At 38.8% G+C, this 13,044-nt stretch overlaps 1 protein-coding gene across 6 annotated transcripts in view; it reads left to right on the plus strand.

Moving 5' to 3' along the window:
* Positions 1–13,044, plus strand: part of LOC137428978 (PHD finger protein 21A) — a 341,539-nt gene that overhangs the window by 234,073 nt on the left and 94,422 nt on the right. For all 6 annotated transcript variants that reach the window (XM_068118917.2, XM_068118936.2, XM_078777621.1 and 3 more), the window contains 3 exons: positions 7,145–7,303; positions 7,903–7,995; positions 11,195–11,560. In XM_068118917.2, coding sequence (XP_067975018.1) covers positions 7,145–7,303; positions 7,903–7,995; positions 11,195–11,560 — 618 coding nt within the window. The remainder of the gene's footprint in view (positions 1–7,144; positions 7,304–7,902; positions 7,996–11,194; positions 11,561–13,044) is intronic.

A 13,044-nucleotide genomic window follows, 5' to 3' on the forward strand; every position in this document is an offset into this window, starting at 1 on the left:
TCTCAAGATCCAAAAGAATCATACACAAATAAATATCAAAAACATACTCCTTGTGGTTTTTGTTATTATATCAAATCATCCGTTGGTGATAAATATAACAAGTTAGAGATGTATAGAGGCTCAAATACCCCAGAGGAGTTTGTGAAACGACTAGAAAAAGACTGTGTTCGATTAACCAAGATAATGAGAGAAACCAATAAACCAATGTCCTTAACAAGTAAAGAAAAAAGGGAATTTATAAAAAACAATGTCTGTCATATTTGTGAGGAGAAAATTGGTAAAGGTCTAAAGGTTAGAGACCATTGTCATCTCACTGGTAAATATAGAGGTCCGGCTCATCAAAGTTGTAATATTAATTATCAACTCCCCTCTTTCATTCCTGTCTTTCTTCATAACAACGCTCATTATGATACACATCTATTTATCAAGGAACTCTCAAAGACTTCTGGAAGTATCTCAGCAATTCCAAACACGGATCAGAAATACATTTCATTCACAAAAACAATTCACACATCTCCTATTACTCATATCAGATTTCTTGATACATTTAAATTCATGGCAAGTCCATTGGTTAACTTGGTTCAAAATCTAAAAGAGTTTCCATGTCTTTCAGAGTATTTTTTAGATAAAGATTTTCTAACACAAAAGGGAATTTACCCCTATGACTATATGGACTCATTTGAGAGATTCAATGAAACACAACTTCCTTCAAAAGAAAATTTCTATAACAAATTAAATAATAGTCATATATCTGATAAAGATTATGTACACGCACAAAATGTTTGGGAAAAATATAACATCAAGAATCTTGGCGAGTATCACGATTTGTATCTCAAAACTGATGTGCTTTTATTGGCCGATGTATTTGAAGCCTTTAGATCTGTTTGTCGCACTGGATATGGATTGGATCCTGCTCACTACTACACAGCACCTGGATTGGCCTGGAGTGCGATGTTGAAAATGACAAAACAAGATTTGGATTTGATAACCGATGTTGATATGCTTTTGATGATTGAAAAGGCAAAAAGAGGTGGAATTTCACAAGTCTGCTCGAGTAGATACGCAAAAGCAAATAACAAATATCTTCCAAATTATGATCCAACGAAAGAGAGTTCTTACTTGATGTACTATGACGCGAACAACCTGTATGGCTGGGCAATGTCTCAGGCTCTTCCTTATGGAAAACTTAGATGGGTAAAGGAAAAAGACTACAAAAACGTTTTACAAGATGTATGTATCTCTACACAAAAAGAATTGGATGAAGAAAAAGTTGGTTATTATTTTGAAATTGATTTAAAATATCCAGAGGAACTCCATAACCTACACAAAGATCTCCCATTTGCTTGTGAGAAAGAAAGTCCAAAGAAAGAATGGTTGAGTGATTATCAACGATCGTTTGATATAGGTGAATCAACAGAAAAATTACTTACTACATTATATAACAAGAAAAATTATGTTCTACACCAAAGAAATTTGCGACAATATTTATCAAAAGGTCTAAGAGTAGAGAAGATCCATAGGGTTCTAAAGTTCAATCAAAGTCATTGGTTAAAGGGGTACATTGATTTTAATACACAAAGAAGAACAGAGTCAAAAACAGATTTTGAGAAAGACTTTTATAAATTAATGAATAATGCGGTCTTTGGTAAGACTATGGAGAATGTGAGGAAAAGACAAAATATCAGACTATCAACATCTTGGGAACAAGCATCAAAATTAATTAATAGACCGAGTTTTACTCGAGCTGAGGTCTTTACTGAGAACTTTTGTGCGATCCATTTGATTAAAGAGAGTATTGAAATGAACAAACCTATTTATATTGGAACAACAATTCTTGATTTATCAAAGTCATTAATGTATGATTACTTTTATAATAACTTGAGGAAGAAATATCAAAATGATGTTAATCTACTTTATATGGATACAGATAGTTTTATTTTGAAAATTAATACCAACGATGTTTATTCAGACATGAAAAGAGACATTAATATCTATGACACGAGTAATTACAGTCCAGAGAGTGAGTTGTTCTCTTCTAAAAATAAAAAGGTGATTGGAAAGTTCAAGGATGAATTAGGAGGAAATGTTATGAGTGAATTTGTGGGATTGAGGTCAAAGGCTTATGCTTATAAATACATTGTGAATAACGTTGAAAAGACTGACAAGAAGTTAAAAGGTGTAAAGAAAAATGTTATTAAAGAAACAATAAACTTTAAGGATTATTATAACTGTTTAACAACAAAGAAAGAAGAGTTTAGAAAGATTAATGGAATAAGAAGTTATAAACATCAATTATATTCAGAAGAGATAAATAAGAAAGCATTGGGGGCTTTTGATGATAAGAGGTTTATTTTAGAAAATGGAATTGATAGTCTCCCTTATGGTTATATAAGTATATAAGTGATAAGATATATATAAGTGATAAGATATATATAAGTGATAAGATATACATAAGTGATAAGATATACATAAGTGATAAGATATATATAAGTGATAAGATATATATAAGTGATAAGTTAAAAAGGGGGGGGGGTTGGGGATTTTAACGGGCTACCGCCGCCTTTTTTACTATTATATAAATGATAGAACCAAGTATCAACCAGACTAAAGAGTGGAGGTGTAATCAACCTTGGTATATAAATGGAAAACATAATGAATGTGAAAAATATCAAATAGGTATAATTGAAAAGGCAACTGGTAAAAAAGTTCACAAAACAAATAAGAGAATTAATTTAAATACCGGTGAATTGGGTAAAAAAGATGGAAATATTTTTGAGTGGACGGAAAACTTTGATGGTTGTCAGGAAAATATATACTTTAATTTAAAAATGGTATGTGGCACTGGAGGCGCTCAAATAAGAACATTGAGGGAGGTTTACCATTTTATCTTAGCTCAGTTAAAATATCTTAATAAAGAACCAAACTCAAACATATTTTTTGTTAATATATTAGATGGTGAAGAGAGTTGTAGGAGAATTAAATTATTTCCCACGCATAAACAAATATTTGTAGGGTCGTTGTTTGAGTGGGTTATATTCACCAGATGATATTAAGAGTAAAAGGTTAAAAGGTCCATGAGGTCAGAAGGATCACAGGTGTTTAAGTGGTCTAATGAATAAGGATAACATGTCAAAAGGTTAGAAGGTTCGTAAAGAACAGGGTGAGAGAAATATAGGTGTTTAGGGGCAATGAGGGAGGGAAAGAATTAATATGGAAGTGAATGGGTCAATGTTTGAGTGGGTCAAAGATTAATCTGCCAGATGATATGTAGAAGAAGGATGATAGGTCTATAAGAGAAAACAAATATTTGTAGTGTTTGAGTGGTCTAATGAACAACATTAAGGATAGGTACTACAGACAAAAGGTTCATAAAGATGAGGGTGGGAGAAATAGAGGTGTTTATGATTTTTGAAAAAGACAAGGGGGTAAATGACATTAGATAGGGATTTCCCATGTTAAACGGAGGTGTCCCAGAAGCAACATTATTACACTACTAAGGGTTGGCGAGTTTCTTGTCAGCCATTTGAGGTGGGGTGTAGAGGGTATATTGGCAATTCCTTTTCTGCATTTCTTGCTCGGCTTGGAGTGTGTGGGACAGAAAGAAGGAGGATGTGTGACAAAGTGGCTCAGGTTGCCTTGAAAGGCTCACTTTGGATATGGAGGAAGTTTATGGAGCCACGTCAAACGGTGTAGGTTGAGGTTGTGGAGGGTGGTTCATTTCAGTCTAATGGGGTAGTGACTGAGCACGGAAGAGAAATGGAGATGTGTGAATGATGTGTGTGTTGCAGGAGTGGGTGTGGTTTTGCATGAATGTGTTTTTGTTTGAGTGGTGCATGTTGTAAGGGTGGTGGTCTGTGTTTTGTTTTTTTTGGTAGTTTTTTGGGGTGTGTGTGAGTGAGTGGATGAGGGGCTGTTGATTCTGGGAGCGGAGGCATTTTTGTTGTTGTAGTCTGTGTTCTCACTGGCGCGTCCGGATGTAGCTGCTGCATGTGGAGGTATATGTGCCCCTGCTGGCCCACCTTGGCTGACCATTTCGAGGTTGAAGGGCCGAAACGGGATGATGCTTAGGACCTCGACTGAGGACCCGGTCAGTGAGGCACACATGTGGCTAGGGGTTTTGAAATTATATATATATATTCATATATATATTTTCAAATCATCAGTATATATATACATTATACAGTCATGTGAAAAAGTAAGTACACCCCATGCAAAGTTTTGCATTTTCAACACATTTCAACATACAGCTATTTGATCTTCATTTCAACAATATTGATATATAAAGGTGATATAATATAACAAATATCATGAAATATTTACATTTTGTAGTCCATTGCATAATTTAAATAAACATAAATGCAAATTTCACATGTGGAAAAAGTAAGTACACCATTGGCTCTAACAGGTGGTATTGCCCCCTTTGGCAGAAACAACCTCAAGTAGGCGAGAAATGGAGAAGGTGAAAGGATTTTGGAGTTTGCTGATGGAGCTGATTTGTTGATTTGTAACACTCAGTTCCAGAAAGGGGATAATAAGCTTATTACATACACGTCAGGTGGGTCGACGACAACCGTTGACTACCTGATGGTGCGTAGGCGAGATAGGGGGCACCTCCGGGACACAAAGGTGATCCCGGGGGAGGAGGCTGTTTCACAGCACCACTTGGTTGTCTGCGACATAAGGTGAAAGGTGCGAGGAGAGCTCGGCGGGTGAAGTACCAACCGAGAATGAAGGTGTGGAGGTTGAAAGAGGTGACAGTAAGGGAGGCATTTAAAGAGAGGCTGAGTAAGGTATAGGATGATGTGGTTGAGCTTGAAAGTGGTTGGATGTCAATGAAAGCTAGTCTGTTGGGAGCCGTTGGTGAGGTATGTGGATGGACAAAAGGACCACCGAGGCACTCGGAAACATGGTGGTGGGATGATGAGGTTGGAAAGAGGTTTGACGAGAAGAGGAAGAAGTTCAAGGAGTGGCAGAGGGCGAAGGGAACGGGAGCAGAAACAGCAGAGCATGAAAGTTATAAGGCAGCCAAGAAGGCTGCAAAGAAAGAGGTAGCAAAGGCGCAGGAGGCATGTAGGAAAATGTTCGGAGAACGCTTGGATTCGGAAGAGGGTCAGAGAGGAGTATTCAGGATTGCAAAGCAGATAGCGAAAGAGAGGTGTGATGTGATGAGGGTGAGTTCCTTGAAGGATGAAGTGGGACAAATCGTTGTGGACCCAGATGGAATTAAAGGAAGATGGAAAAGATATATGGAAATGCTGTTGAATACAGAGAATGAATGGGATGGCAACATAGAGAGTAACCCAGTTTTAGGACCGGCAGAGAAGATAACTGAGAAGGAAGTTGAGGAAGCGAAAAAAGCAATGAAGAGTAGAAAAGCGCGAGGGCCGACGGGAGTTGTGGGAGATGTGTTGAAGGCAGCAGGAAGTTGGGGTGTGAAGAGAATGACAGAGATCTGTAATCTGGCGGTGAAAGAAGGCCGCATTCCAGTGGATTGGGAACTGAGTACCCTCGTCCCTCTATACAAGGGGAAAGGTGACCCTCTAGAGTGTGGCTCGTACCGAGCGATAAAATTATTGGAGCATGGAATGAAGGTATTGGAAAGGGTGTTGGAGAGGAGGATAAGGAAGAAAGTGAAGATCAACGAAATGCAGTTTGGATTTATGCCAGGAAGAGGAACGACAGACGCGCTTTTTATTGTGAGGCAGTTGCAGGAGAAGTACATGGAGAAGAGGAAGAAGTTGTTTCTTGGGTTTGTTGATCTGGAGAAAGCATTCGATAGGGTTCCACACAAAGTATTGACATGGGCAATGAGGAAGTTAGGAGTGGAGGAATGGTTGATCAGAGTAGTGATGGCAATGTACAAAAGAGTGCGCACAGCTGTAAGGACGAAGGACGGGAACAGTGGTGAGTTTGAGGTGAAGGTGGGAGTGCATCATGGGTCGGTACTAAGTCCACTACTATTTGTAGCTGTGATGGAGGTGCTGGCTCAGAACGTAAAGGAGGGTTTACCGTGGGAGTTGTTGTATGCAGATGATCTGGTGTTGATTGCGGAAAGTATGGATGGACTGAAGGAAATGATGAACACGTGGAAGGAATGTATGGAGACAAAAGGTCTGAAGGTGAATATCGGAAAGACGAAGGTGATGGCAAGTGGTAAAGCATGTGGTGAGGTGGAAAGAACTGGGAAGTGGCCCTGTGCTGTGTGTAGGAAGGGTGTCGGAGTGAACTCCATTCAGTGTACAATGTGCGCTGAGTGGGTTCATCAAAAATGTAGTGGTCTGAGAGGGTCATTAACCAGTATGGCAGCTACATTCAAATGTAAGGTGTGCACAGAGGGAGCTGCAGATGGAGGAAACGTTGAGTTGGATCTTGGAGACGGCGTGAAGCTGGAAGGTGTGAAAACATTTTGCTACCTCAGAGACATGCTGAATGGAGAAGGTGGATCAGACTCGGCAATGGTTGCTCGAGTGAAATGTGCATGGAAGAAGTTTCGGGAACTGAGTGGCATGCTGATGAGGAGGGGAGTGCCGTTGAAGCTGAAGGGAAAGGTGTATGCTGCATGTGTGAGAAGTGTTATGATTTACGGGAGCGAGACATGGGTAATGAACGTAGAGCAGCAACGACGGTTGGAAAGGGTGGAAATGCGAATGGTTCGATGGATGTGCAGAGTTTTGTTGAGAGAGGAAGACAAATGATGAATTGCGAAAAATGATGGGAATAGAGCCTGTGATTGATGTTGTGAAGAGGAACAGGTTGAGATGGTTTGGTCATGTGTTGAGGAAGGATGAAAGTGACTGGTTGAGAAGAGTGATGGAAATGAATGTGGAAGGAAGTAGAGGACTGGGAAGACCGAGAAAGACTTGGCCAAAGATGGTGGAAGAAGAAATGCGGGCAAGGGGGTTAACAAGGAGAGATGCAGAAAATAGGGCAAGATGGAGAAGATTGTCATGGGGACCGCAAGGCTAACCCACACTCTATCGGGGAAAATGGCCTTAAAATGCATGTTGTTGTTGTTGTTGTTGTTGTTGTTGTATTGCAAAGCTTTTTTTGCGATTTGCAATCAGAAGTGCTAAATATACTGAAATTAATATGGAGAGCTTATAATTGTTTCAAATTGAGATTTTTTTTCTTGCTCTGTCCACAGAAGCCTGCAGTCATGATGGTGACGTCACTCAGCAATGGTCCCAAAGTTCCATCAACAATGTCTGACCTGGCAAGTGTCCCTATCAACCTTCAGACCACGAGTAAACTGCTTTCTGAAAATGTTGTCCGAATTTTGCCCAAGATGCCATCACAGTCGCAGGTAATGGTCATCGCAATTGAGATTGTCTTTTTAGATTCTTTATTTGTCTACTCATAACATGTTGACTAGCATTTGGTATTGGTGGTTCATAACCCTATCTCTAACCCTTCTAAATGAAGATCCTCCTTCTCCTCTCCCCTCCCCACCCTTCATAATAACTTGAAAAATAATTCAGAGCACTGCACTTCTTGGATGTTTGTAATACACACACACACACACACACACACACACACACACACACACACACACACACACACACACACACACACACACACACCACACCACACCACACCACACACCACACACAGGGTGCCTGCTAACTCATTTTTACTTGTTTTTTCCTAACCTCACACAATGTCACCGCTGTTGAATGTGGGTGGCTTTTGGTAATTTTCCACCTTTTGTGCAATGCCTGATATTTGCTAGGTTTTGAAATCTTGCAATGTTTCACTCATTTGTTTTGTGTGCTATATTATTGTATTTATTTAATGGTTCAAAGGCATAACAGTTGCTTGAGACTATCTGCTGCCAAGTATTTCCCATACATCCCCCCACCCCTCTCACATGTGACATTCCTTTGATTCATTTCTTTGTTTCAGTCTGCCCTGCCATTAGCTTCTTCACCAATAAAGGTTCCTCAACTGTCTTCAGTACATAGGTTAACTGGAAGAGCCCCATCTACCCTTCCTCAAGTGAGTTAAACTTCACTTGTAATAATTCTAGATTGTGTTCGATTATGCATTTATAGTTGTGGTTTCCTTGCAGAATTTTGTTGAGGTTTGCATATCTCAGCAATTTTAATGCTTTTATCATCATTCTAAAATATGCAATTTGGTGTCTGTCTGTCTGATGATTTTTGACCATGATGCATTCGATTGTTACTTATCCAATGTCAACCAAATTTGAAATTTGGCCTATGTTGACCTTTTGGCCTATGTTGACCTCAAAAATACTTGTTGGTTAAATTCAGTGACCAGATATGCAAGTCCTCTTCAAATTTCATGTCAATCGGATGAAAATTGAGGATTTTAGAAATTTAGCAAAGTTGGTGACCTTTGGCCTATGTTGACCTTTTGACCTTTTGACCCCAAAAACAATAGGCTTCTTGCTTTTCACCAACTCTACCATTTGGTGAAGTTTCGTGAAGATCGGCTGAAAGTTGTGACCTGTAGGCGGTGACAGACAGACAGACAGACAGACAGACAGACAGACAGAACTACAAACGCAACCGACCAATATACTTGAAAAATCTTCGATTTTGCAAGTAACAAACAGACAGAACCACAAACGCAACCGACCAATATACTTGAAAAATCTTCGATTTTGGCAATTAACAAACGCAACCGACCAATATACTTGAAAAATCTTCGATTTTGCAAGTAACAGACAGACAGAACCACAAACGCAACCGACCAATATACTTGAAAAATCTTCGATTTTGCAATTAACAAACGCAACAAACGGTTGACAAATTTTAAGTCAACCGACCAATATACTTGAAAAATATTCGATTTTGCAAGGAACAAACAAACAGACAGAATATCAAGAAGACATCATGCAGAGCATGATACTTGCAAAATCGCCCCCCCCCCCCCCCCAAGAAAAAAAAATCCATTGATGCAGCAAATTGTCCATTTCATCAAGATTAAAATTGACAATCTTGATCAAAGCTCGGGTCAATAGGAAGGAAAGTGACGATTTTTCAGATGAAAAATGATGATTTTGGAAGGTTGACCTTGAGTTGACCTTTGACATTTTGATCTCAAAAATAGTTAATTTCCCAATTTAGTGACTCAATATGCAAATGCTGTTCAATTTTCAAGTCAATCGGTTGAGAATTGACGGCTTTTTAGATGAAAATTGATGATTTTTAAAATTTGACCTTGAGTTGACCTTTGACCTTTTGACCTCAAATAGTTGATTTCCCAATTTAGTGACTCGATGTGCAAATGCTATTCAATTTTCAAGTAAATCGGATGAAAAATTAGGATTTTTAAAACTTGGCCTATGTTGACCTTTTGGCCTATGTTGACCTCAAAAAATGGCTGGTGGTTGAATTCAGTGACCATATATGCAAATCCTCTTAGAATTTCAAGTCAATCAGATGAAAATTGAGGATTTTAGAAATTCGGCCAATGTTCACATTTTGGCCTATGTTGACGTCAAAAGTACTTGGTGGTTGAATTCAATGAACAGATATGTACGGTTAGTCCCCTTCAAATTTCAAGTCAATTGGATGAAAATTGAGAATTTTAGAAATTCGGCCTATGTTGACCTTTTGGCCTATGTGGACCTCAAAAATACTTGGTGGTTGAATTCAGTGACCAGATATGCAAGTCCTCTTCAAATTTCAAGTCGATTGGATGAAAATTGAGTATTTTATAAATATTTGCCTATGTTGAACTTTTGGCCTATGTTTACCTCAAATATAATTGGTGGTTGAATTCATTGACCAGATATGCAAGTCCTCTTCAAATTTCAAGTTAATCGGATGAAAATTGAGGATTTTAGACATTTGGCCTATGTTGACCTCAAAGATACTTGGTGGTTGAATTCAGTGACCAGATATGCAAGTTCTCTTCAAATTTCAAGTTAATCGGATGAAAATTGAGGATTTTAGAAATTTGGCCTATGTTGACCATTTGGCCTATGTTGACCTCAAAAATACTTGGTGGTTGAATTCAGTGACCAGATATGCAAGTCCTCTTCAAATTTCAAGTCAATCGGATGAAAATTGAGGATTTTAGAAATTTAGCAAAGTTGGTGACCTTTGGCCTATGTTAACCTTTTGACCTATTGACCCCAAAAACAATAGGCTTCTTGCTTTTGACCAACTCTACCATTTTGTGAAGTTTCGTGAAGATCGGTTGACAATTGTGATCTGAAGGCCGGTGACAAACAAACAAACAAACAGACAAAGACAGACAGACAAACAAACGCAACCGACCAATATACTTGAAAAATCTTCAATTTTGCAAGTAACAAACAGACAGACCGATAGGGGTGAAAACATAACCTCCATCCACCTTTGGTGGCAGAGGTTATAACAATGCTAATGATAATAGCATACTATTGATGTTGTTACAAAACAATATGAATACTATGATACCTTCCCCCTCCCCCACTTCCCCCCCCCCCCCCCCCGCCCCAATGTGTATGTGTGTTTCCTCCTTGAACAAATGCAGTGTTAACGTGTTTTGTGGCTTAGCTTATGGTGTTTTGTGGAATCAACGGCCTCTATGAGAAGTAAAAATATTATGAACCACCAACACATATGATTACCTTTTTAAACAGTAGCTAATGCTGTTTAACATTAAACTGAAAGAAATTTGGAGGAATCCCAACATCCATGAGGCAATCTATGCTTATCACGTGGACGAATGCACCTGATCATAGATCTACTGTAGTCTATATACCCTACAACAGTTAATAACATGACCCTTCCTGTCGCTTCCGTGGCATTTTTCCAAAGCCACTTCGAATAACAAAATTAAGAACAACACTGATGATAACAGCATAATATTGATGTTATTACACAACAATATCCCCCACCCCAAGGGGTTTTGTGACTTGCGATGTTGTCCTCCTTTCCCCCTGCTCCTCCGCCCCCCACGACACCCTCATGGAAGTAAATTTTATTTTAGGATATTTAGAATGGTGAGGCATGGTCTGATCTTTTCAATGACCTGATCTAACATGAGTAATGGTAATAATAATTGGCAATCATAATAAGGATAATAACATGACTTCCCCTGCCGCACCCATAGTGAATGCCTGTACTAGTAGATTAAATGCTTTGGTGAAAGATTATCCCATTGATACCAAAGCTTTTGTCAGATAAAATTGCAGGCAAAGGCTAAATATACAATTTTTTTGTTATTATTTACCCAGGTGCGACCAAAACCTTATTCTGCGGTGGTTTCACCAGTACAGGCCACCACACAGTCGTCAACAACACTGACTCTTCAAAAGCCAACAACGCTCTTGACTGTCAGAAGTCCTTTGCTGTCTGGAGCAGAAACTACAAGTCCAACTCATGGGCGTCCACTCAATGGACAGCCACACGCACCACGGTCAATACAGAGTCAATTAAGGACACCTGGCCTTGCCAGCCAGCCAGGGACGCCATCACCTTCATCAGCCTCGTCTTCTTCGTCTGCCTCATCAATATCATCATCTTCATCATCAGTTTCTCCTGGCCTTGTACAACTCTCAGCGACCTCAGCCCTATTGAACAGAGAGAGTGGCAGCAGACAGGTTGGCACCCCAAATTTTCCTTTTCTTCCATGCAAGTCACGAAGCTTTGATTGAATCAACATAATGTTGATAAAAATACGAAGCTGAGGTTTCCGATGTTAATCCTTTGTTTCAGGAAAAGTGTTCTTTTGCCCTGACAATGTATTAAATACTGAAATGTCAGATTCTTATTGCTTAACATGGCAATTGGCATACTTCGATCAACATTATTTTGATTATATCCACTCTTCTGTCTGTCTGCTGATGCGTAGCAACACTCGCCTTCATAATTAAGACCCGTTTTCCATTTGCCTCTGAACTATCGTTGCTGTCATATAAAACTATATTTTATAATTGTAGCTTTGTTTCATTTTTTATTCTTACTTACACAGCATATCCATGTGTATTTCACAACAGCTATGATTTTTGGGATCGGCAGCAAAATTTTGGCTCCTCACGAGTGAATGATGAGATAGAAAGTAGCATGACTCAATGATGCTGCAGCTGTAAAGCCATTATGGTTTCCATTGCCATTACTGTACTTGCATTAATTTCATTTTTTTGCCAGGACCAAATTATTTTGGACTTGAACAGTTTACATTCCCACCTGACCACTTGGCTCATAATGTTGGGATCACAGTTTCAAATCCGAAAAAGCATCTGAAAATGCAAAGCCCGTCCATGCGTCTGTTTGTATTCAGACGTCTTCTTTTTCTGTTTGGTCAAAATAATGAAAACGGTTTAAAAAAATACAATATGAAAATTGACGATTTTTTATGCAACCATGACCTTTGACCTTTTGATCTAAAAAAACAATCGACTCTTACCTTTTTTGATGAATGAACAATTCAGTGACCCAATATTCAAATTCTTAAAATTTCAGGTCAATCGGGTGTAAATTGGTGATTTTACGCAACCTTGACCTTTGACCTTTTGATAAAAAAGAAGCAATCGGCTTGTAGCTTTTGGTTGGTGAACCAATTCAGTGACCCAATATGCAAATTCTTTAAATTTCAGGTCAATCGGGTGTAAATTGATGATTTCACGAAACCTTGACCTTTGACCTTTTAATCAAAAACAAACAAACCCCAATCAGCTTCTAGCTTTTGATAGGTGAACTAATTAATTTAGTGACCCAATATGCAAATTCTTAAAATTTGAGATCAATCGGATGAAAATTGACGATTTTATGTGACACTGACCTTTGACCTTTTGACCAAATTATTCATTTGCCTTCTACATATCTATATAATATTCTCCATAGGTGATTCTGTGAGTCCGTGAGTCTGTCCGGAGGTGTGGCTACACCCTGTCTGAGAGGGGCTTCAAAAACAAATATCCACCATTTTGTTTACTCGCTTAGCTTTGAGGCCGCTTTTGTTAGGCCCGTGGTGTCTTGCTCTCTCTCAACAGTTTTATTTCAACTCTAATTCGATATCTCATTTCATTTTTCACAGTCACTAACATGGTTTTAGACTCGGTTGAAAAAACACGGGAATAAAATT

The sequence above is a fragment of the Myxine glutinosa genome, chromosome 1, assembly GCF_964187855.1.
Source record: "Myxine glutinosa chromosome 1, kmMyxGlut1.1, whole genome shotgun sequence".
In the NCBI taxonomy this organism is placed as follows: Eukaryota; Metazoa; Chordata; class Myxini; order Myxiniformes; family Myxinidae; genus Myxine; species Myxine glutinosa.